This window comes from Xiphophorus hellerii, chromosome 17, assembly GCF_003331165.1.
Source record: "Xiphophorus hellerii strain 12219 chromosome 17, Xiphophorus_hellerii-4.1, whole genome shotgun sequence".
Lineage (NCBI taxonomy): Eukaryota > Metazoa > Chordata > Actinopteri > Cyprinodontiformes > Poeciliidae > Xiphophorus > Xiphophorus hellerii.
In genome coordinates this window covers 14984877-15010215 of record NC_045688.1, presented here as the reverse complement: position 1 = coordinate 15010215, position 25339 = coordinate 14984877, and the positions used below count along the sequence as shown (strand labels likewise).

The following is a 25339-nucleotide window of genomic DNA, read 5'->3' as shown; positions in this document are numbered from 1 at the left end:
TCTTTCGGCGATCTCCGTAACGCGCAGAAGCGATCTGGTCTGTAATATTCATTAACACTCATTTTGTGATCCGTGGAGCCAGACAGACCTTGATCAGGAAGCGAGACTGTTTCCCCACAAACCGAATGCAGAATATTCCGGTACAGCTTTGTTCCTGTTTAAAAAAAAAAAAAAAAAAAGAGGTGCGGTACACGTGTCGTTTGGATACCAGGTTTGTGCATACACATCACCTTAGCTGACCTGAGAGCTGTTGTCGTGACTTGTTGTATCTCCGTAGTGCCGTTACGCCTTTCAGTTTGAGATACGTTTCGGGTTAGTGTTTCGGCTTGTAGCGTTGCGCGGTAATGTTAGCTCCCCTAGATGAGATTCCCCCGCCCCCATACCCTCCAAGTTTGTGGATGGTCTTGACCTTCTCATGAAAAGCAATCAACAAACATGCACAATGTTACACCTGAGCAAACTCGTACTGTTAGTGCTTGACTAACAAAAGCCCCAGTTGGGAGCACTGGAAAGATTATACGTTCTGATGCTGAAGTTTTAATTCTGTGGCTTTCACAGTCGTTTTGATTTGAGGTTTTTAAGTTTCTCATCTATAAGAAAATGCAGCTTTTTAGCACAATAAACCGCTGCTCAGAGGAACTGCTTCCTGGACGCATTGTAAATGTATGACATTCAGATGAAGGAGTCAAGTAAAACTTTCATTAGTGCCTGTGTAATGTGCCTAATGCCCATTTTTGTTGCATTTCCCGCATGTCTAAATAGCTTCTTCAAGTTCTAATGTTTTTTCTGTCTTCCTTCATAGCCTTATGTACAAACTAGAGGAGCCTTTGGTTTCAGTCTGGCTTTAATGTAATTTAGCGATGTTTTGTAACAACCGATGTGTAGTTGCTGCGTGACTTCACCAAAGTCCCTGTGTAGCAAAAACCGTTGAAGTAAAAAAAGAAAGAAGCTGTTACAATAACATGTAAATAAAGTAAATATGCTGCAACAGCTCCCAAATAAACATGGATCCAGGATAATTCACGTCTTTATCCATAAAAATGTATCTCAGTTTAAATAAACCATGAACTCCCAAGCTACATCGATTATTAAGATACATTTTGCATTTATTATCAAAGTGACACCAGCATGCATCTAAAACTGGGAGACTTGTATAAAAGCAAGTGGCATTGTTGACCTATTTATGAGAAAAAACAATATTACAAAGCAGGAGAGTAGCGCCCTCATGTGGAAAAAATAAGCAAATGCCTAAGTATGACCAAAAATGTGATTTAAGGACATTCATTTAGTTGTCGGTATAAAAACAGATACTCTTTCCTGCAGCCAGTTTAGACTCATTTAACCTCACAGTATGCGCCATGCTGAGTTTGATGTGAGCAGAAAGGTGCCACCTCTCATTTTATTGTAAAAAACTTGCACAGACTAAATATTGCTGAAAGGTTATAAAGTGCCTTGCACAAGCATTCATGACCTTTGAACTCTTCCACATTTTCTCACATCACAACCATATGTTTCTGTTATGTTTTTTATTGGGATTTTATGTATTTACATGCATTTATTCCCAACCTGAATTTAGGTCTGGACTTTAAATAGGCCATTACTATACATTTCACTGCAGCTCTGGTTATATGTCCAGGTTTTTATTCATTTTTGAAAGTGAACTTTTGTAGCCCCGAAGACTTTTTCCCCCCCCAGTATTTCCCTTTACATACCTATAGGCATCCATCTATTTTCCTTTGAGAAAGCAACAGAATGATGCTGCCACCACGATGTTTAATAGGATCAGTGTTCGTTTCAGCATTTTGCAAGAAGGACAAAAAGATGACCTATTCCCTTCTTCATTCTTTCTTTTAGATTCCCCAGCCTGAGTAGTTTACCTCTGCAGCTCTTCCAGAGTTACGTTAGGTCTCTTGGCTTCTTTACTAATGAATGCCCATCATGGCTACATTATTTAATTTAGGGGTATAAGAGTAAATGTGGTTAAATATCTTGGACACCAAGGTTTTTAGGGGTTTTTTTATTAAAAAGTCATACCTGCATTAATTTATTTCCCAACTATGCACTACTTTGCATTAATCTTCCTTAACACCCCAATAAAATACATATGAGTTTGTTATAATCTGAGAAAATGAGGCAAAAAAAGATCAAAGGGTATGAATACTTTTCCAAGGCATTGATTATTACTAACGTAAATGTCAGCTTTAAAGATATTTGTATGCTCTTTAAAAATATCGCCACTGATTATGTTGAGTGTGTGTGAGCTGTAGTAACAGGCCAAGAACATACTGAACTACTGATTCATTCGTTGTGGAATGTGCTGCGTGTTTCTCACTGACGAAAACAAACCTGCGCCCGGTTTTCAAAATAATCCAACTGCATACGTAAGGAAAATGCAATTCTTTTCATTTTTCATTTGGTAAAACTGTCTTAAAACCACGCAAAGTAATTTTGTACATATTGTACTATGGAAGACGTGTTGACACAATATTCAAAGTGATCGTGTGCCTCTCATATGATGTACATCTCGTCAAAGGTTCTGTGATGTTTCGCTCCCCACATCCAGTTGTGTTATCGTCCCTCTGCGGCAGACAGGCCATGTGACATGTACTTATGGTAAAATGTTTCCATTTTTTATTATTATTTTTATTTTATGTGAACTACTTATATGTTTCTATCTTAATTAAAACACAAGTTTAAAAAAAATCTCTGTATAGTATATTTGACAATTGTTCAAGATGTAAATGTTTTGCTAGAGTTTATATTATATAAAGATGAATATCTAATGTACATGAAGAAAGAAATAAACTCAAGAGTCTAAAGTAATGCTTAAAGGCTTTTTGTTTCATTACACAACAACATAACCAACAGACTATTTTAACTAAACACTAGAAAACATCAAACACTGAAGTATAATAAATATATTACTTTTCCTTATCTGTCCGCCATCCTTTGTTTACTTCTGCCTCAGCAGAAGCAAAACGTCGGCTATTTCTCGAAGCGTCTCCACCTCCTCCGACAGTGTGTGACCCCTGACCTCCTCTCTTCCTTCGTCTGACTCGTCCTTCACCAGGTTCTCCCTGTCTGGCCCTCTCTGCTCGCTCTCGTCTCCATTTTCCTCTCCTGTGTGAGAAACACGAGAGCAGCGTGATTTTATAGCTAACTGGCACAACTTCCATATTAAACATTCTCAGCTGAAACCAGGGGTGTCACTAGGTTTAAAGGATAACGGGGGGCTTAGTCCCCAGGAGATGCACATGGTTGTGAGCAAACGTAGCGGAAAGTATCACATTTCTCAAACGGCAACAATTTATCCAAAATTATAATTATACAATGTCTTTTGTTTTTTTCTTCAAACTGTCATATATCATTTGTGGCTCTAAATGTGTTTTATTTAGCTGGTCTGAGAGCCAAAACGGCTCTTTGGATTGTAAAAGATTAACATTCCTGTTCTAGACTCGAGAGGGACGCCAAATAACAGTCGCGCTGAAATAGTATCTTATCAGTCAAACCAAAGCAGTTTTCGTCTGTACAGAGCCAAATTACATCAATGTGGAAAGATGTTCAACATTGTTTCACTTTAAGAAATACTCGTTTGTTAAAGGGTCTTATCAATAGATTCTGCCCTTTGAGGACATTCATGGTCTTGATGTGGCCCAAAATGAAAATTAGTTTGACACCCTTGTTGTAAGTCATACCTTTTGGCCTCCAAACACCAAGCAAGGGGTTGATGGGTCCCTGCAGGATTTTATCTGAAGGAACAATGTTGAAAATCCGGCCTCTTGAGCCCGTCCTCGATTCCTTCCAGCTCCAAGGAGTCGCTCCTTCTTTACTCGCTGAGCCTTTTGATGGTGCTCTGAGTGTCTGTGTCTCCATGTCAGTCTCCCTCTCATTCAGTGGAAACTGTTCCGATGCGTCAACAGCTGGTCGACACAAACCTTTGGCTTTGGTCTCGCCATTTGCGTCGAAGCTGCACTGAGTCGAAACATCACACATGCCAGCTGTGCCTGAGCACACAGTCTGAGTCGCTGCGTCTCGACTCTCAGCTTTCTTACATCTACACACTTCGGAGTTATGAGTTGATGGCGGCGTCACGGAGCTCCCTGACTGCTGGCTTCCAGAAGCTTTATTATCTGTGCTGACCTCATTTGGCATCATGTTCCGGTTGGTTCCAACATTCACATTGGATCTTGTTAACGGGGTGAGAGGCCCCGGTTGGGAAAGGACAGTAATTCTCTGTGAGGCTGATTTCAGATTGTCAGAGCAGGCGTCATCCAAATAAAAACCAGACTCATGGCCACATGACTCACACCAAGATTCATCCTACAGAGAAAATGAAGGTCAGAGTCGCAAACAGAAAGGCTGTTTGCGATGCGTTACAAAATAAAAGCTTTAACTATCGCTTTGTTCTTCCTTTCTTTCACTAAAAAGACAGATGTTCATTAGAGTCCTTTAAACAGGTTTGACCAACTCAGATTTAAGACTTTTTAATACCCTTTTAAGTTGTTTATGAATAGGATTAAAGATCTATTTCTTCACAGAAATGTACAAAATCTGTCCAGCCAATTGCCGATAAATTTGCACTTATCCAAGATTAAGTAGTCTTGCCAAGACCAAATTTAAGATCTGCGATTAACATATTTAAGACCTACTTGCTTTTGTAAAAAATATGTAATACATTCTAAGGCCTTAATTTTAGATACATGAAATTAAGAATTTTTAAGGATGTGCAGATACCTTAAGTATTTGTGAATAAGGAGTGAATTTTCATCAGTACTGACAGTGTCTGCACAGCATGGCATGAGATTAAGTCACATCATTACTGTCATTTGAATAGCACTTGCCCAAAAATAATTTTGCAATGGCACTTTTGTGTGTTACATATGGCATGTCAGAGCTGAAATGGTTAAAGCAATTTTTTAAAATTTAGTTGATCAAACCTTTCCTTTAAGAAATACAATTCAATTGGTTACTGCCAAGTCAAAAACTAGTACTTTATATGATTTTTTTTCTTTTCTTTTATTTTCTACCGGTATCTTAGGTCTCATCAACTGGACTTGGTCTTATTAAAATATATACAAATACCAACTGTGGTGTCGTGTTTAAAATGTGACAAACTATAAAGTGGGTTTTATTTGCTAGTAGCTTTAAGTTGAGTAGTGAAAACAAACTATAACAAACTACAGCTAGATAATGACAAAGATTTAAGTCCAACCTAATGTCTTTGGATACATATATATAAATGGCCATCTGTCTTCCTGCCCATCCTACCTGACTCAATTTAAGCACATTTTGGTTTATTTTATGTGTTGCTTTGGGAACAAAAGGCGTGCTTCTATACTGATAGCAATTCAGGAAACTAGCAAGGTTTTACAAATGCAAATGAACTTACATCATTGGAGTCTGAACTGAGGTAACCTGCTCTGCATGAGCAACTTGGCAAATATTCAAAGCTTTTCAAAAGCCCAGCATTCTCTCCAAGACATGCTGTGGGTTTTAAACAGACAGCTATTCAGTTTAGTGAGACTTTTTTTTCCCTACTTCCCAGCATACACACACTGACTGAGCTGCTTACTTGGAGACGTTTAACAAACTTACTGGAATTTCTGTGAGTGCCGTTGGAAAGCTGAGAAAGAAACAAGACACAATATTTGATACTGTAACCTTTGCATATGCTCCCATCTGAGTAAAATAACAGGAATTGTTTTTTTTGAAAACATCATTCAACTGCATCAAAATATCACTTTTGGTGTTTTATCTACTGTTCGTTTCACAATAGAATTGCAGCTACAGATTCCAACAGTAGGTGGCGACAAATGATTAAACTTCGAGGTCTTACCTCCATTCCAACAGCCTGAGGACTGGGTACAGTTCTATCATCAAAAAGGAAGATCACACATTAAAAAGTGATCCAAAACAGAGTTTGTATCATTTGAACTAACACTTACTGAGGGGATGAAAGCCTTACTGACGATTCCTTTCGGAGATATACCTTGGAGCATCCATTCCCAAAGAGTGCACCTGAAATTAAACATAAAAAAATATTTATGTTTTCCTTACTGCTTTCCATTGTAAGGAAAGCAGTTACAATGTTCATGTTGAGGTTTTTAGGAGTATTCACTTTCTGTTCCATGCGTATTATCATTAAACATTGTGAAGACATTCTCTTCAAACAGATGGACAGGCTCTGATTGGCTTATTGGAAAGTCCAGCGTGGGCTGGTTGGTCTCCAGTTGGTCCAGACAAAAGGGACTGGAATGTCCTCCATGACCTCCTGCTTCGGTTTTACTGTAATCAAACATGAAGTCCAGGGAGGAGGGGTTAAGAAAAGAGTATAACTCCATAACAAAAATGAACATCTCTGAATTGCATTTCTTTCCTCACTCTGGTTTTGGACTTCCAAATAGGACCTGGGATGGCGTGGGGGTCTCCAGCTGGAAAGAGGGTGGGTTGGCTCTGACAGACCAGGAGATGGGATTGGTCATACCTCTGGGCTGGGAGAAAGGCTGAAACTAAAATAAAGGAAGTTTTTTCTTCTTCTAAGCGTTACCGGTAATGCAACACATCACAAAGCCTGTTGAAATGATCATTTTCAGTTTCCTTGATAAGACAGAAAAGTGTACATGTGTAATATTCATAACTGCCTCAGCTTGCTGCAGCGCTGATGTGTCCCAAAGTGGTGGAGAATAGCGGGGAAGAGGCTGCAACCGAGTCAGGCTTTGTTTCTGCTCATTAGTCTGCAGCGGGAATAATCCTGGAGGCACCAGCCTTAATTAGTTATTACACCGAGCAAGTGCATTCTTGTGGGAAAATGCACTGGGAATATTGTTTAATCGTATTTTACGGCTGTTTCATTTGGTCAAACCTCGGCCTGAAGCGAACGATGTGGAAGGAGAAGTGTGTGGAAGGTAGTCAGATGCGCTGTTGTCCGAGAACGCTGACTCCGGTACTGGTGATAACTTAGAAAATGAAGGTGAATTGATTGAGTCTCATCACTTACGATTGTCTGAAACAAAATTGCAGAATTTATCAAATGTACAAAAAGGAATGACTAACCTGTCCATACGTGATCCTCTGCGAACTCTTTAGTTTTCTGATTTCTTGAACACTAGACCCCATTGAAAAAGATGCAATAAGTAGAATGGTTTGTTCTGTATTTAGCTATTTGTTATGGATTTCACCTGAACTGAGCCGGGCTATCAGCAAGGCTGAGGTTTGATGGAGAGCACGGGCTCATTGGGAGAACCAAGGGCTCGTTTCTCCAAGGCTTGGATCCTTTAGATCTGCCAAAGACTGCGACTTTTGGAGGTTCTTAAGAAAAGAAAAAAAAAGAACATTTATTTCATTTAAAAAAAATGTTCCAGTTCTAAAGAATATAGAAATACAGTTGCGCAAAATTTTAGACCTTTTGAATACACAAAATACCTACAATGGAGTTGACCATACTGGGCCCTGTAATGACAGTGACCCATAATTCACTTGACAGATGTTGTTTTAGCTAAGGAGGCAAACACTAGCTTCTAGTGGGTAGGGTGTCATAACTTTTTCTTCAGTTATAATACACATTTCTATTGATAATTTAAGTAATAAAACAATTATATAATTGCTTTTGCAATTAAATTACTCTGTTTTCCACGTATATCTTAAAATAATTCAAGATACGTGCATTTCTTGATAAAGAACCGAATATTTAATATGTTGTATTTTTTTTTTAACATTGACTGTATTTTTTAGTATAACTGGAGAGTGATTACCTGGCTCTTTACCTTGATTTGTTTTTTTGGAAGCAATCTGGTTGACAACAAACAAGGTCAGAAGGTCTGTGCTCCCGGAGGAGATGTCCCCAGGTGAGGAGACGGGTGGAGTCACGCCCAGCGTCTTAAGTTTTTGCTGCAGTTTTCTCTTTGCAAAAAACTCCTTTGACAAAAATAAAATAAAAGACGACAAAACTTTACACGGGCCATGGGCTCGTCGAGATTAGCCGCAACTACGTAAACCCATAGAAATTTAAATAAGTATTTAAATTTGAGTCTCATAAAGTCTCTTAAATAAGTATTTAAATTTAAAGTAAATAAATATTTAAGTAGCAGACTCACCCTTTGCTTTTTTGTATCGTTCTTCATCACTAACCGGTTCCTAAAATGTTAGCAGAACAACCGTTGATTCGTTAGCTAAACGTTATTCTACTTATGAAGCTCGTGGGGATGTTTTTTTTTCTTCTCTCGACTCTTACCTGGAGCCTCCAACCCAGTTCATGTTTATTGGCTGTAAGTAACTAGTTTTCAATATTATAACTAAGTATTAATATTCAGTATTAATCTGAAACTTTCTTTGCTAGTAAGCTTGCTAACGGTACAAAATCTGAGAAAGCGGAGGCAGCATTGCACGCGCTGCACAGGAATCTTCTACCGCCTTTGGTTAAAAATAACGACTTATTATTTTAACATTTTATTCATTTTGGCACCTTTAGCCAGTATGTAGGTTTAAATGGTAGATATTTTTCTACATAGTACATTAAATTAAAATAAATTTGCGCAAAATATTTAAGGTTACGCATGAGTATGTAAATTTTGATATATTTTATTATTTTCTTGAGACGTTATATTATTTCACATTCTGATCTCTGGTCTTAACTCGGGTACAAAAGGACTTAATTTTTCAACACCAAAGTACCGCAAGAACTGTATATTTACTTCCGCCTGCAGCTCCACCAATTACATTAGCGCTTTAAGTCTTCTACAGGGGGCGCGACCAATCAGAAAAGCTATTCCAAACGACGTCATCAAGGTATTGCGAACCACTGCAGTTATTACAGGAAATTAGTTAGCTGCACAAATTAAAACGTCCATTGGGTGTTGCTAAAACTCAGCTCAATTTTGGTAACACCACCCGGAAGTGGATTTTTAGTCTACATTGTTCCTCTTGTCGCAGGTGAAAGCGCAGCAGAATGTAACGGTGCTTCTTACGGGCTGTCCTCGCATCTTCTCGGCCATCACAAGTCCCCCCCTTTTCCGCTACTCGGACGGTGCGGAGATTCGGTGTTTTCGGGGGATGGGTGTTGCACGGACGGTCAGCAGAGGCGACTAACGTTTGAAAAGATGTCCAACATCCTCGATGCGGCGTCCAGAGTGAAATGGGACCGCACGACTGCGGCGAAGAGAGCCGTGTTGCTGGCGGCTGCAGCTTACGGTGTTAAAACGCTGTACCCCATCATCTGGAAGCAGCTCTGCGGGAGCAGAAAGCCGAACCGCGACCGCCGGGAGTCAAAGGCGGAGAACGGCTCGACGTGTTCCGGGAAAGCGCAGATAGACGTCGTGGATGATAGGAAAGCATCCCCGGGAGTCAACGCAGAGTTTTTCAGGCAGATCCTGGAACTTGGTAAAATCCTCTTCCCCAGGCTCGTTTCCAGAGAGCTAGGTTTGCTGTGCTTGCACTCGGTGGCGCTGATATCCAGGACATTTCTGTCTATTTACGTGGCCAGCTTGGACGGGAAGATAGTCAAGACGATCGTGGAGAAAAAGCCCCGGCACTTCATCATCCAGCTGATGAAATGGCTCCTCATCGCGATCCCGGCCACGTTCGTCAACAGCGCCATCCGGTACCTAGAGTGCAAGCTGGCTCTGGCCTTCCGCACCCGGCTGGTCAACCACGCTTACCGGACCTATTTCACCGATCAGACCTACTATAGGGTCAGCAACATGGACGGGAGGCTCGCCAACCCGGACCAGTCGCTCACCGAGGACGTGATGATGTTCTCCCAGTCGGTGGCCCATCTGTATTCCAACCTAACCAAGCCGATCCTGGACGTGATGCTGACCTCCTACACGCTGATTCAGACCGCCAGGGCGAGGGGCGCCAACGCCAGCGGGCCGACCCTGCTGGCCGGGCTGGTGGTCTTTGCCACGGCCAAGGTCCTGCGTGCATGCTCCCCCAGGTTTGGCAAGCTGGTTGCAGAGGAGGCGCACAGAAAGGGTTACCTCCGCTACGTGCACTCCAGGATTATTGCTAACGCTGAGGAAATAGCTTTTTACAGAGGACACAAGGTAAAGTGGTCTGCTTTCGGTTTTTGCTGACATGTAAGCAAATACTTGAGCTGATTATTCTCGGCTGTAGATGTGAATCTGTATTTTATCTAAAGCAAGTTTTTGCATGCATTTAAAAAAAATCAATTTAAATAAGCAACTAATTCTATATTTTGTTGTCATTTTTCCTCATTTTGTCGATGCACTGATCTACATTTTTTCTTTTTTACTTCTGCTACCAATATTTACGGTTTAGTATTGCCGATACCGATTCGATACAGAGAGATAGCGCTGAATTGACTCAAAACTTTTATTTATTTTTTAGAACACAGACATAAATGTACTGAATTACAAGTCTATTTGACAACTCTGCACACTTAAATAAGCCAACAGCTTGGTCAAACATGTAAAAACAATATACCTTTAATTTGTGTAGTCAGTGGAATCGGGAGTAGAACAGCCAATGTAATATCTAATCTAGAATTATTTTTTAATATCGGGACCAATACAGATTTTATCAGATCAGTGCATCTCTAGTGACCAACTTCTGTGTGTGTTTTTTTTTTTTATTAACATTTTCTATTATGACAGGTGGAGATGTGTCAGCTGCAGAAGTGCTACCGGGCCCTGGCCGACCAGATGAACCTGATCCTGTCCAAGCGCCTCTGGTACATCATGATCGAGCAGTTCCTCATGAAGTACGTGTGGAGCGGCTCCGGCCTCGTCATGGTGGCCGTGCCCATCATAACGGCCACGGGCTTCGCCGACAACGGTGGGGATCGCGTTGCCCTCGTTCGCTCTCAAACAGATGCGTGCGAGCCTGCGTCTCATCCGCCTTCCTCTCGTCCCCGACCCGTTCTTGTCCGCTCGCAGAAACGGCAGACGGACAGGCGCAGATGATGGTGAGCGAGAGGACGGAGGCGTTCACCACCGCCCGCAACCTCCTGGCGTCCGGAGCCGACGCCATCGAGAGGATCATGTCCTCCTACAAAGAGGTTTGGACGATCACACGATGCGAATCAGAAGATATTCTGCCGATATTAGTTGTTAGAAGCTGGGAGCGCAACGACTCCAGAAAGAAAACTAAAAGTGCAGCCGTCTAAGTGTTTGCATCAGTGTGTACGCTGCAGATTTACACAGCTTTGACGACGGCATGCGTATGTCACAAAGAGGATGAGTAGCTTGTTCCTGTGGTGAAGAGGAGGAATTGAAACTAGTGCTGGTGGCATGTTTTCAGCTTCCTTATCTGTGTCACCTCTCTTATACGTCCCATCGTGCCACGTTCCTCCACTAAGAGTGATCAGCAAAGCGCGGGCTTAAAATAAGTACAGCTGTGTTTGTAAAGTATATGACGCAAACAGTTTCTGCAAAAGTCTTAAATTTCATCTTCTCAATATGCGTTTTAAAGGGGCAGTATTATGTATTTTTAAGGCATAAAGTGCCATTTTACAGCACAATCAAGTAACTACGGTACCTTCAGTTGTTATAAAAGTGCCAGGGCATATCAAATATGATTTAAAAAAAACCCCAACTAGCTTCGTAATTTTAACACCTTGAAATTGGGTCTCTGTCTCTTTAAAAACTCCTGCTCTTTCTAAAACTTGGCCTTCAGGAAGTCATCACAACACGGCTCCTCTATTAACCCTTTAACAACGCCTTTACCAGGGTTGCACTGAGAAGGAGCTCCTTTAATGAGCTCAGCCGATTCGCAGCTCCACCAGATGTTTGCTAGTTGCTGCTGGCTAGTCTGAAGGAGCTGAGTGGGGGAGAGCTGTTCTGTGAGAAACTTGGAAACGGCATCTCAAATTTGGCTGTTTTATGGACAGTAATAAAGAAAGAAAAAAGATTTTCGGGATTAAAGGAGCTGTAATTTGAATCGGAATACAGATGCAGAGCAGCAAACGCCTGCATGCTGTGGTCCAGATGTGTTCACTATACCGTGTTATCTCATTCAGATCCATCCAGTTAATTTATAAAGCACCACATTGCAATAAAACCATCTTAATTCACCTTGCAAAAAAGATGCAGCCCCTACATAATTACGCAGAAAATTACAATCCAAGTATTCCAGTTCTTTTAGCTTAGTTTTGTTAGCCTGGCCAGGCCGTTCTTTATTTATTTTGATTCCTACAGTTCCATTGGAGCCTTATCAAATATCTGCAAGCCTGGCCCAAAAGATCAAGCACAATATGGCTTCAGCTGTTATTTTCTACCTCTTCTATAAAAAGAAATCCGTTGCAGAAACAGCAACTAATGTCACCGGAATAAATTACTGTTTCTGACAGAACGATAGTCTGCATATCGTCACGTTCCAGTTCCCTTTTTTTCTCCGCTCTTCAGAGGCTTGATTATATCCGTCTGTGTTACACTGCTGCATGTCTGTCAGCATGGAGAACTAAAGTAACCAGCATCAAAATGACAGGCATTCTCACTGGTCAGCCGTGAACTGTGTGTGTGCGCGTGTATTCAGAACTCCTTCTTTAAGGCTTAGCCTTGCTGTGAATAATCCACCATCTGTTGATCTTTCGGCCCTCTTACTTTCCCTCTCGCTCTGTTTTTCGGCCAGGATTTACTTCAGTGCACTCTCTCTGAGAATGCAAAGGGATATATTTCTTTCGATTTAATGTTATTGAGCAAAACAAGACTCCGGGATTTTTATTCAAAGCATTACTGCTAAATTCTGATAAAGAGAGATTCTCCGCATTAATGTACATATACAGTAGGTTCTGTTTTGTTTTGTTTTCCTTTGTTGGTTCTGCAAGGAAATACAGCTGTAGCTCGACAAAGTCAGCCATCTAGAAGTAAATATTTCTATCTAAATTTTGAAGAACTTTCCTCTGTTTATCAATGCTACTGCTTACAGTCACACGTGTTCAACTATCAAAAGTTAAAAAAAAATGTATTAACCTAAGGAGTATTGGAAATTTGGCAAAAATAAATATGCTAATGCTAACTGTTAGCATGCTAACCCTTAGTTTTGATAGGACTTGTTCATTTGCTTCATGAAATTTTTCATTTCGGTGAAGTTATTAACTTTTTTTTCTTTGCAAAATTTCCCTTGTTTTGCTTAGGGAATTTTTAAGAATTTCTCGGAATGTTCTACTAATGCATATTATTTATTAATGAGCTGCAGTTTTAATTTAGTTTATTCTCTCGGCAAACATTCCTTTTTGATTATCAGATTCAGTGCTACATATATGGGCTATTTCTTAATAGTCTTAATTTCTTCATATGAAATTTGGAAACATTCTTCCTTGTCTACATATTCTGTAATTATACAGTAATTATTGTGGGTCAAGTTAGCATACAACACCACAGATTTGCAATATATATATATTTCAGTTTTTATACACATTCTGGGAGATATGTAATGCTCAATACCTGCTTGATTCAGTTCAAGAACATTTTAAAAGTAAAAATTCCAGGTATTTTGATGTTTATCTAAAAGTGACAGAAAACCAACGGTATTCTCTCTCTAAAAAGAAAATGGAGTTATCCAGTACGATAGACGAAAGCCTAATATTGACATGACATTTCCACGTTGAGGGTAATGTCAACTGTACATTCTTTTGCTCTTGAACTTCGGCAGCCGGTCGGCTGAGCGGAGAGATGTGACTGGCTGAAAGAACACGAGGTTATTTTATCTGGGCTGTCCCACGTCGGGTCTGTGGATTCTTAGAAATTCTCTGCAATGTTTAATATTGTCAAGCTGTGTCAACAGGCGGCATTGTCTTACTGCGGGGTGCAAAGCCTCCAGCTGCCTGGACAGACATCTGGATCCTTTTTCTCACTCTGAACTGTACGATTTGCCTGCTATCAGCCATCAATGACAATTTGAATTTGGAGTGATTGACTCTTCTTCTCTAACAAGCATTTCAGCCCATATTCATCCCAGGGACACAGAACAGCAGTTTGTACTTTTCATCACATTTAGCCATTTGAAAAGATCAATATGGCAATTTCAGGCATCTGGAAATTAGATGTAATTTTGTATTATTGTTCTGACTTTAAATATGGCCAAGTCTAGGTCAGAAGGTATTTTTTGTTTCTTACTCAGTGGAAGGCTAGCTAAAAAGTTAGTTTTGCAAACCCTAAAGCACTTATCATAACCACTTGGTGACCAACACGCTATTTAGTGAACGCTAATGCTAAGGCGTGAATTTCAATATGTGAAAGACTGCAACCCTTGAGCACCTATTTGATTTTGTCATTGTAATATACGTGTTCTGTAATGCCCTTAAATATTTTATTTTTTGTTCCTGTATGTTGCTTGTTTGAAGTAAAATTACTGGGGGGAAAAGGAGACCGAAAATTTGAGGAGAGGAAACAAAACTGCTGCGTGAGCAGTCTTCACCCACTTCAAAATAAGAGCATGAATATAAACGTCTAGCTACATGAATAATTCTTAACATTTGACAACCAAAACTTCAACACAGATGTCAAACGTTATTCAACTGAAAGCTTACAAAACAGCCAATTATGTTAACACATTATAATTTGTGTGAAAATATGAATTTTGGGAAGATAAGTGCGCTAAGCAGTACAGTTAGCAAACAGTCTAAGCGTTAAATGAAAATTTAGCTCTGTTACTAGAGCCTTAGCAGATTTGCAGAAGTCTACCCACCGCTGTTCTTCCTTATGTGAAGTAAGAATGCTAAACAGCTAAGTTTAGCTATTCTTTTTCGCTTTTGCTAACATTTTCAAAGTTAGCAAAAGTGCTAAATGAAAAATTAGCTCTTTTATTAGTGCATCAGCGGATTAGCAGAAGTCTGCCCAATGCTGTTCTCACTTATGTGAAGTACGAATGCTGAACGGCTAAGTAGGCTAAACATTTTAAAAGTTAACAAAAGCGCTAAATGGAAAATTAGCTCTTTTATTACCAGAGTAGCAGAAGGCTGCCCACCGTTGTTCTTACTTATATGAAAGTCAACATATATCTCCCAGAGTTTCATCATATTTTCTTTGTTTTATCTCATTTTGAAGAATGTGTAAGACAAATGTTCCCTTTAGTTGATCGTAATAATTCCTCGGGTAAACAGGTAAACAGGGTTACTAATTCCAACTTCTTACATACTCTGTGCCTATACTTGTACAATGCAGTTAGATTGTGCAGATCTTCTGTCTGCCAACACCCTTGGGGGTTACTCCAGTTCAGACCCACTGGTCACACACACACACACACACACACACACACACACACACACACTGCTTGGCAGAGATAGTGCCCCATGACACTGTCCGCTTCCCTCTCGGCTCGTGTCAACCTTGTTTTCTAACTTCTTCCTCGATGACCATTGTCCCACCTCCCATCCTCCCCCCGTGTTTTGGTTGCCACAGGTCACAGAGCTGGCAGGTTACACGGCGAGGGTCCACAACATGTTTGTAGTGTTTGAGGACGTCCAGAGGGGGATCTACAAGCGCTCCTCTCTGTCTGCCACCACAGGAACGACGCTGAAAAGCAAACCCGAGATGCACATAGACGGGCCGCTGGAGATAAAAGGTGGGTAAGTCCAGCTGCGTGTGCAAATTTCACCCGTGAGGGGACTTTGAATGGGTCACATGACTCTATGAGCAAGCGAGGCTCTGTCAGGATAAAATACAGCTACACCCACTGTGAATATTGATTTTGCAGTGTTGCGTTGTATCCTAGTCCCGTTTCAGATCTAGAGAAGTAGACACAAATGTCCTACATCAACAATTTGAACTAGACTGAATAGAAGCATTAAAGTTGAGTGTCAGATGGTGGCAATACAGTAAAAGATGGAATGGTTACAAACATAAAATAGACCTCTTAAAGTTGTTTTGAAGGTTTTTTTAATTTGATATTTATGGCATGTTTCTTTCCTTTTTGAGTTCATATGTATCAAAATGACATTAGAGATCAGATAAATAAATTGCCTCAGGAGAAAAGAAAAGTAAATTAGGAATGCACAATATATCAGTACTAACATCGGTATCGTACAATATCAGTCAATTTTTAAGATTGTATCGGTCTGATAAAAAAAAACTGGGCAAATATTAATATTTTGCAGCAATGTTGCTATGCTTTATCCTATTGATCTTTCAACTCCTGCCTGTCCGTGGATTCTAAACACATTTTACAATAATAGTAAAAAAAACAAACAACGTTATGTGTTTTCACTCTATTCTTTTGTCTTTTTTATTCTCCAGCTTGTTAAAGAGAAATCAGTGCTTCCTAAAACTCAGAGCTGGGACTTCTGCTTTCAAATCTCCGGATTTGGTTTGACATGAAGGTAAAACGTCATTCGGGTTTTTTTTTAAACTTGATCGTTTTGCTTCGCAGGTGAAGTGATTGACGTGGACAGAGGCATCGTGTGCGAGAACGTCCCGATCATCACGCCGAACGGGGATGTGGTTGTGTCGTGCCTGAATCTAAAGGTGACGTAGACGCATTCTTTTTTTCCTTATTTTTGAATCCCACAGCCACACACCGGCTCCTTGAGGACCGAGGTCTGTAAGGTGTTTACTAGTATTTCCTAGAAATTCCCTGTGGCCTCATTAGTCAACGCTTTGGGGCGTCGACGTGTTGCTCCCCGCTGGATGCTGGCTTGTGTAGTGAGATATTTCGAAATACTTACAATTACAAATCATCCCTTAAGGTTTCGAACTTCAGTTTACGGCGGTTATTTGTGCTTTTTACAATTTGAAATCAGCTGTGTGCAACGTTTGTCTTCTGTGTTTCTAATGCACAGCTGTAAATCCAGGCGTGATTGAAAGTTTCCGTTGTGTTGTCTGTGAAAGAACTTCTTTTTTTTCATAGTAGCTGTTTTGTTAAGCGAGTTAATGGATAAAGTACTTCAAAGATAACAGCGAAATGATCAGACGGGGCGACATCATTGGAAATATTCACACCCTTCCTGACAATCAGGTCCAAGTGTGCGTCCTTGGTCGTGTGTTGCTTGTTTTTGTTTGAGTCAGACCAAAATTATCAAGAATATTGCACACTTTTTTTTTTTTTTTTTTGCCCCTCTGTATTTTGCCCCTCAGAGCGTACAGAGTGTGATAATTAGCTCAGGAACATTGTAGATAACAGCTGCGCCCAAGTGTTGCAAGACTTAACGCAACATAAGACGTCGGTTGCAGTTCACCTCGTTCATTTTGTTGCTATGCCGTAAAATCTTTCCAAAAGATAACAAACACTTTCATAATTTTTACCTTACACCTTCATCTTTCCTCTAAGTGTAGCTTACAGAAGTTTTTAGAGTATCTGCTGCACTGACATTTAGGGTAACTTTAGGTGGATAACGCCATCTAACTCTCCACTCGGCTTTGTATTCTAATGATGCGCTGTAATTATCCTGATGGCTCCCCGCACTTCAGCCGGTTGAACAAATTGTCGCTCCCCCCCCTCCCTTTAGGTGGAAGAGGGCATGCACCTGTTGATCACGGGGCCAAACGGATGCGGGAAAAGCTCTCTGTTCAGGATCCTCAGCGGGTTGTGGCCCGTCTACGGCGGCCGCCTACACAAACCTTCGCCCGAGCACATGTTCTACATCCCCCAGAGGTAACCACGCCAACAATAATCACCGCGTTCCACCGCAGAGGCAGAGCTCTAAGCCTGGAACTGCCCAACTTTCCCAGTAATCTAACACGTTGTAACAGGACCTGTGTGTGTTGGCGGCAGGGAAACCAGAGCTCCGGAGAGAGTGAAATGCTCACTGCGATTTGTAGGAAGAGTGTGAAAGCATATTTAGATTTTTTTTTTTTTTAAGTGAATTTGTTGCATAACAGCGGCAACAGGGTAATACCGGTGGATTTTTTTCACACCGGTGAAAAAATTAATATTACAATAGTTACTTCAATGGAGAGTTCTGGGACAGACGGAAGAAATGAAAATGAACAAAGGTCACGATTGTTAGGAAGTGAGCACAAGCTTTTACTTTTTGTAGGGTTTTTTTTTTATTATGTCACATGTATTTTGGCGTTGAGCATTTTTAAAAGGAAGATTTCCTTTTTTATTCAAAGAAGGTTCTTAGTTTTGCACAAAATATTTGAGTTCTTAAAAAAAACATTGACATCTTGTAAAACTAAAGTTCCATTGAACCACGCCAGTTTGTTCTATGCAAGTATTTTTATTTACACTCGGTAGCAAATTTATTGGGTTGACCAAAATCAGCTTTATATTTATCAATTTTGTATTTGCTTTGACACACTAAACATATTGCATATATTTATGTATGAATATAACTTTTATTCTGGTGACTGTTTAGAAAGGAAAGTAAAATAAATAAATAAGTAAACTCTACTTTGAAGTTACATATTTGTTTGGCCAAATCCAATAAAAGATTTTTTTTAAAAGCCGAAAATGTGGAATTTCGTCTGTGATATTGTTATCAAGGCATTTAAAAATATACATTGTGATATTTTTTTTGGCTATATCGCCCAACTTTAGTCTAAAGGATAGTTTTCAAACTGTTATCTGCTTTATGAAACAGTTTTTACATCATTTTCTTCATTTTTTATTGTTTATAAATTTTGTGTAAATGCGTTAAAACTGTTGCGTCGCAAGAATGACGTCGTTTAGACAATTACAGATTACGTTGGTTTTTGAGCTAGATAGAACTAAGCAGTTGCCTGATCGTAACGCCGCAACACAATGAAAAGGCTCGTTGTCCTTTAACGACGTGATTAACGACGTGATTAACGACTTGAACCAGCAAGAAACTGCCAGTGTAATCGTACCCACCGCTGGTACCGACTCCCTCCTGCAGAGCAGTGAATATTTCATAGTCGCTACAAGAGACCACCTGGTAGCCGCAACAGAAATCCTTACACTGCGTACAATAGAAATAAAAGCAGCCAAAGTGACGTATATACGCATTATCCCTTATTATTACAATGAGGCTGTACTGGAGTCGTCGGTGTAACTAAGAAACTCCCGGTGTGTAACGAGTGTACGCGTTTCTCCAGGCCATACATGTCAATGGGCTCTCTGCGAGACCAGGTGATCTACCCAGACTCAGTGGAGGACATGGCTGCCAGAGGGCTGACCGACAAGGACCTGGAGGCCATCTTGGACATCGTCAACCTCAATCACATCGTCACCAGAGAGGGAGGTAAGAAAATGGCTTTTCAAGGTTTGGAAAGTGTCCGACTTCTGTCCTTGAAAGTGCTCGATGTCCAAGCTGAACACTTTTGTAATAAAGTGCAATCTGACGTTTGATCAAAAGCCTGAATTTGGAAAACATTCGTTGCAGTCGAATCCAGATAGAAAGTGACGCACATTAATTTTCTTTTCTCCTCGTCTGAAGTTAAACCAGCTAAAACATTTCTTGTTTTAGGTTAGTTAGAATTACCAAAAATAATTTCTGTTTGCTAAATGCCAGAAAAATGAGCGAGAACATATTCTAGAAGATTTTTTTTTTGTGCGACTTTCTTTGTTAATTTTGTTTAAGCACTTAATTTGAGCAGGGGGGGGCAGTCAGTTACGTATGGAGCATTCTTCGAGAAAAGAATATCCTCCGTCAATGCTATGTGCTTTTGTTAAGGCTGGGATGCTGAGCTAGACTGGAAGGACGTTCTGTCTGGAGGCGAGAAGCAGAGGATGGGCATGGCTCGCATGTTCTACCACAAGTAAGACTGACTTCTTCTGGTTTACATTTAAATTCACCCATCTCTTTGTCATCAAGGAAGAAATTAAATGAAGGTTTTTGGCACCACTTTAGCTGAGAAAATTGTCATTCCTTCACTGTGATTTTCCCCCATCGACGGCAGATTTTACATATGCTGTGGTTCGTATGTAAAGGACACAAATGGTGACATTTGAATGACTTTGAGCAGAAACAGAGACCCGATTTGAATGAGTGATGTAATTCCCACGCCGTGTACGTTCACGCCAGGCCCAAATACGCCCTGCTGGATGAGTGCACCAGCGCTGTGAGCATCGACGTGGAGGGAAAGATTTTCCAGGCTGCCAAGGACGCCGGCATCTCGCTGCTCTCCATCACACACCGACCGTCCCTGTGGTGAGACGTGTTGCTCTGTGGAAATCACAGATTTCACGATAAATGAAAATGAGCTCAATCATTTCCATTCTGACGATTAATATTTTTTAGTTGCCAAGACTCTGTAATCCATTTTATTTGTGGTTTTTTTTTTTTTTGCTTTTGTTTTTTTGCAAGTGGTTTTCATTTCCTTTTTCTTTGCTGTTTTTGGTTGTTGTGTATTTAAAGTATCTTCCAGGTGCAGCGTTAAGTGTTCTTTACAAAATTATGCCATTATGGATATGTTGCTTGAAAACGCTCTCAAAACAACAATATTATCGTTTATAGCAGTACATGGTGGGGCGATTTATCGTCCCGTAAAATTTGTTATCATGACAGGCCTAGTTGTGATAGCAGAATAAATATGCAGTTCTACCAGGAGAACATCTAAAAATGATGAGAAAAGTCATTTTAATAAGAAAAAAGCTGGCATAATTCATATTTGTTATTTTTTTTCAATCATTCTCCCAACATTACGGCTTTATTCTGGTAATATTAAGACTTTTTTTTTTTTTTTTTTTGACTTTTTTGTCACACGACTTCATTCTGCTGTTACCAGAACTTTATTTTTGTCCATATAAATAGAAACAAGATGGTGGGCTTTGGGTGTGCTATCACTCTGAACTATGGAAGCCCAAGGATTGCGTTGGTAGAAAACAAAATCCATGTTTTCCAAGTATCAAGTCTCCAAACCCCAAACTTTGATTAATCGATTGATACAATTAATCATTAGATTTGATTAATCATCGCACAGTTAACCTGAATTCAAAATCCAAATAAATAGGAACAAAATAGAAACCCAAGTAGTACATTGGTGAAGAAAAAAACAACAGTATGTCCAAATATTAAATCTTCAAAAACCAAAATTTGATTAATTGCTAAATTTGATCATTAAATAAAATCACAATTTGGCAGCCGCCATATTGTGAGTGGCCAGTTCTCAGTTTTCCCCTAACTGCTTGTGCTGGACGCTCATTCGACAGCAAATTCAGCCCCATCCATCGCTCTCCATTTCAGGAAGTACCACACCCACCTGCTGCAGTTCGACGGCGAGGGCGGCTGGCGTTTCGAGGAGCTGGACTCGGCGACCCGCCTCTCCCTCACCGAGGAGAAGCAGCGGCTGGAGGCCCAGCTCGCCGGCATCCCCGAGATGCAAAACCGCCTCAACGAGCTCTGCAAGATCCTGGGAGACGACTCCGTCCTCAAAACAGCCGAGGAGTGAGAGCGGAGAAGGGAGGTGGAGGTGGAGGCGAGGAAGGAAAGCAAAATCTAGCAGCTTTCCGTAAGCTTTTTTTTTCTTTTCTTTTTTTTTTTTGCTCCAAATAGGAGCTTCTGAAGACTTGAGCCCTGCTGTCTCCACCCCCCCTTTTATTCCTACACACCGACTGTATGTTCAGTGGTACTTTTAAAAGTTGGGGTTTAGCAGTTGTTACAAGCAAAAGCGACAGAAACGACGACCCCAGATTAACTAAAATGATTGTTCAGTTCGTGATCTAATAGCACTTTACATTTAGAGGGCCGCCTCTACTTATTGTAATTGTTCATGCTCATACACAGGCATCTGTTATTGGTGTTGTTTTTTTTTACCCAAAGCAGTGTTGCAAGGGACGACAAAGACGGCTGTCATTCTGTTGTTGTTTTTACCTCCAGCTCAGCAAAATATTTCACCGTAACGAGAGTTCCGCTTCTATTTTTCATACCTTTTCTCAAACCGTTTTCTGGCGTTTGGCGTCGTCTCCCGAAGCTTCTGCCCCTTAAAAACCAGTTTTTCCGAACGTTTAACGGGTTGAACCTAATTCTCAATTATACATGGTGCATTTTTCTTTTGTTTTTAAATGCACTTTATTGTTCCCGATAGCTGTTGATGGCACGTCCTGCGGCGTGCACGGAGGAAAGGCTGTACTTGAGGATTGTTTAGACGTTCTAGATTTTTCCTTTCCGCTGTCGTTTCGTTTTGACGACTCTGATCGCATCGGAGGTCGCGATACTGTGAAACTACCGAATTGTGGCGTAAACTCAACCACTTCCTCCTCTTCAGGGTTTTTTTTTTTTTTGGCCTAATCAGGTTCGAACCTGTGTACACGCTCGCTAACGTCCTGCATGAATCAAATCAAGAGCAGGAGCTTATGCCTTATGAATATAAACATTCAAGTGTTCCTAAAAAAATTTTTTTTTTTTTTACCTCAGCACAACCTGTTAATACCTTGTTTTATGTAGATGTTTAAAGTAATGACAACGTTTAAAGAACCACTGCTTTATTTTTATGAAACTCATCATACAATTGTTTTCAAAACCGCAGCTGAGCAACACAGTATTGCCCCTCCCCCACCTGTTGCTGCCTCGCTTTTTCAGACATTCGCCTGCCTAAAAAAAAAAAAAAAAAATCGTCAATTGATTGCAGAGTTTTTGCAGTGGTGGGAATGATGCCAGCTTTTTGGTTTTAAATGAACACGGTCCTTTTGTTTTTTGTTTGTTTGTTTCCTTTTTTAAAAAAAAAAAAACGTTTTACCGTTTGTAAGTTCTGTGCGAAAACAGCGCTGCAGTGACACTGTGAGGTTTTTTACAGGATCTCCAACCAGCCCGAGCCCATGGCGGCAGAGAATAAAAACTGACAATCAACACCATCGTGGGCAGAATGTAAACGGACGTGCTGCCTCTTTTTAAGACTTCAAGCATTTGACCCGGAACGTGACGACGTTTCCTACTGAACATGTAACGTGTCGGGACGGAGCAACCTCGAAACCTTCAATCGCTACTTTAAAGAAAGCTTTAGATCGCCTGGGTGATGGTGTTTTCTCAGATTTCTGATGGGCTTTTTTCCCCTCACAATAATAAAAAAAATATTTAATGAAGAGCAAAAAAAAAAAAAGGCTACTGAAAATGTAAACAGCTACTAGTATTTTTGAATAATGGTCATGTACTGCTATGAAATGCATGGAGATAAAGAATTCATTTGGTATGAAAGAAGCACCTTGTAAAATTGATGTGTCTTTTAAAAAAAAAAATGTAGTTTGTAAATGAACTGGATTTTCTGCTTTCAGCCCAGACTTTGTCGACAAGAGGACACACAAGCCGCTGAATGACACAGAGTCTGAATAGTAACATTTGAGCACGAGGGCTGCTTTAAGCAGTGCTTGGTTGTTGCAGTTTGTTTTTGAGTGAGAAAAAGAGAAAGAATCTTCACGTTCAAAGGACGGGATAGAAAATGATGGAGGGCCCTCTTCCTGATATGATTGTGCCCATTTGTTAGATTGTGTTCAGATTTGTTTTAAATAACATTTTACATGTTTTAGGTAACGATGGTTCTCTGCCCCAGTTTTTTCCCCCCAATTAAAACCCTAAAGCTTGATACTAAACTGCTGTCGATTGGTGGCTTCTTTGTGTAAGTCTTTAACATATTTCCGGTTAGAGAACGAGCGAGATGTTCTGAAACTGTTAGCTCTGCCGCCCTCTGCTGGCTAAAAGTAGACAGTGCTACATTGCGATAATGCTGTTCTGTTGGTGGGTTCAAAATTACATAGCCCCACGATTTAATGTCTCTGAACGACTTATATATGTTGTAAGAGCGACTAAATTATAATAAGTCGTGAGGATTCGATATTTAGTTGTTTTTTTTCCCCATGTCTCCAGTCGACTCCGTACCATACAAAGTTGACCACGTTCAAGTAAAAAAACCCAAAACAAACAAGAAATCCCAAATCAGCATAGAGTTTCAATTTCAATATGGCTGCTGCACATTGAAAATACAGTAAAAGCCGCAGGTATGAACTATTTATTTGCCCTCCTAATTTTTATCCACGTTCAGTTTTTCAAGATACTGAGATTAAATGTTTATACAACATTGTGTATTTTTGACCCGACTCAACTGAATTGAATACCAAAAGACTTCATTGTTCACTGAATAAATTCTCAAACTGCCAGTATCCTCAGAGAAGTAGATCTCTGGGTAACGTTTAAAGAGTCAACAGAGTCCACACCTCCAGAGAAACGATACTGAGAAACGTTTCTGAGTGTCGTTTCTCAATATTGAGAAATTACATGGAGAGTTATAATTTCTTTTACCATTTTCATATCATTTACCAAGTGGTGTCATTTGCAACAACAACAAAAAAACAACAACAAAGAAACATCCCAAATATCTATCTCTATCTATCTAGATATCTATATATATAAGCTTTTCTTCGACCCTCCAACATCTTTATCCTCCTTCCTCTTTCGTTTTCTGTTTTATTGTACCCCTGATGGGTTTTTTCCTACCGCCTCACTGTTGTCAAGAGCATTATATACGACGATTCAAATTTAAAATAAAAAAATAAATAAAAAAAGCGCCCGAGTGCGTTCTCGAAAGGGCGTGTGCCCAAGCGACATGTTTGGGAGGGGAGGTACTGTCCCTCTGTTGTTGATCATTTCGTGCGACCAGCTGTTGATAAGGTAGGTTTTGAGTGTTTGTAGCAACTCTCAGTCAATAATGAAATACACCGCTGTACTCTTTCCATTATGTATTGATTTGTATTTCATGTCCTTTTGGTATGTTTTGTTGTTTTTTTATTTTGTAATCTTTGACAATTTGTCTTTTAGGTTTTTTGTACTTGTAACATCAATTGCCCATTTGGGATACAAATAAATCCGAATCTAAATACAGAAAATGCAGAACAGAAAAAAATAATAAAATCCCCGTTTTGGTCCCTCCTCTGGAGCAGCGCCCCTATGCGTCGAATACCCACTTTTTGCGCCACTGCCGCTAAGACTTAATGCTCTCAAGTCACCTGCTGACCGAAATGGGCGCAGTTTTGTCCTTGCAGTATTAGTGCGCAACCACTAGAGGGCAGCATAGTCCCACAACAGGTTTTAATGACTCCATCCCTCTTATTTAAGTATCAAAATTAAATAACTCTGTATCAGTTTAAAAAAGAAAAAGCTTTTTAAACAGTTAAAGTCAATAAATGTTTTTATTAATATTTAGTGTATCATTTACACAGACAAGGGGTAAAATAACATAATGTAAATACAATTGTAACCACATGAAATAGTATGTATTTATTTAACGGTTTTGATCATTAAAAAAAATTAATAACTAAAACTAATTCATAATTCACACTTGAACCGATTATATGTTGAAATAATATGCAAATATTTTTGTATTTAGTTATTGGACTAGACCCTACATTTGACTGGTTGATCTCTTCGGCATGTCAATAACACTTACATGAAACTGAGATAATCACAGTAAAAGAACAACTTTATTTGTTGCTTAATTCATTCTAAATTAAATTATGCATGTCATGAATCACTGAGACGTTCAAATGATTATTTATT

General features: G+C 40.0%; 2 protein-coding genes across 3 annotated transcripts; one reads left to right on the top strand and one right to left on the bottom strand.

Annotated features, from left to right (window-relative positions):
- Positions 1–160: 160 nt before the first annotated feature.
- LOC116736365 (uncharacterized) lies at positions 161–9067 on the bottom strand. The gene is made up of 13 exons (XM_032588777.1): positions 8964–9067; positions 7179–7308; positions 7054–7105; positions 6863–6956; positions 6642–6751; positions 6382–6509; positions 6119–6285; positions 5946–6018; positions 5837–5870; positions 5596–5623; positions 5390–5484; positions 3696–4320; positions 161–3120 (listed from the first exon to the last, which is right to left on the bottom strand). The coding sequence occupies exons 2-13, from the start codon at positions 7232–7234 to the stop codon at positions 2954–2956; spliced, it is 1629 nt and encodes a 542-aa protein (XP_032444668.1). The 5' UTR covers positions 7235–7308; positions 8964–9067; the 3' UTR covers positions 161–2953.
- abcd2 (ATP-binding cassette, sub-family D (ALD), member 2) lies at positions 8515–23379 on the top strand. Of its 2 annotated transcripts, XR_004342540.1 has the most exons (11): positions 8515–10040; positions 10611–10791; positions 10893–11014; positions 15357–15519; positions 16324–16418; positions 17399–17544; positions 18951–19096; positions 19529–19613; positions 19880–20005; positions 21041–21305; positions 22590–23379. XR_004342540.1 is itself a non-coding variant. In XM_032588775.1 (10 exons), the coding sequence occupies exons 1-10, from the start codon at positions 9096–9098 to the stop codon at positions 21243–21245; spliced, it is 2214 nt and encodes a 737-aa protein (XP_032444666.1). In that variant the 5' UTR covers positions 8515–9095; the 3' UTR covers positions 21246–23379. The 2 variants fall into 2 exon arrangements, 1 of the variants encoding a protein (XP_032444666.1); XM_032588775.1 differs by having other exon boundaries at positions 21041–23379.
- The last annotated feature ends 1960 nt before the right edge of the window (positions 23380–25339 follow it).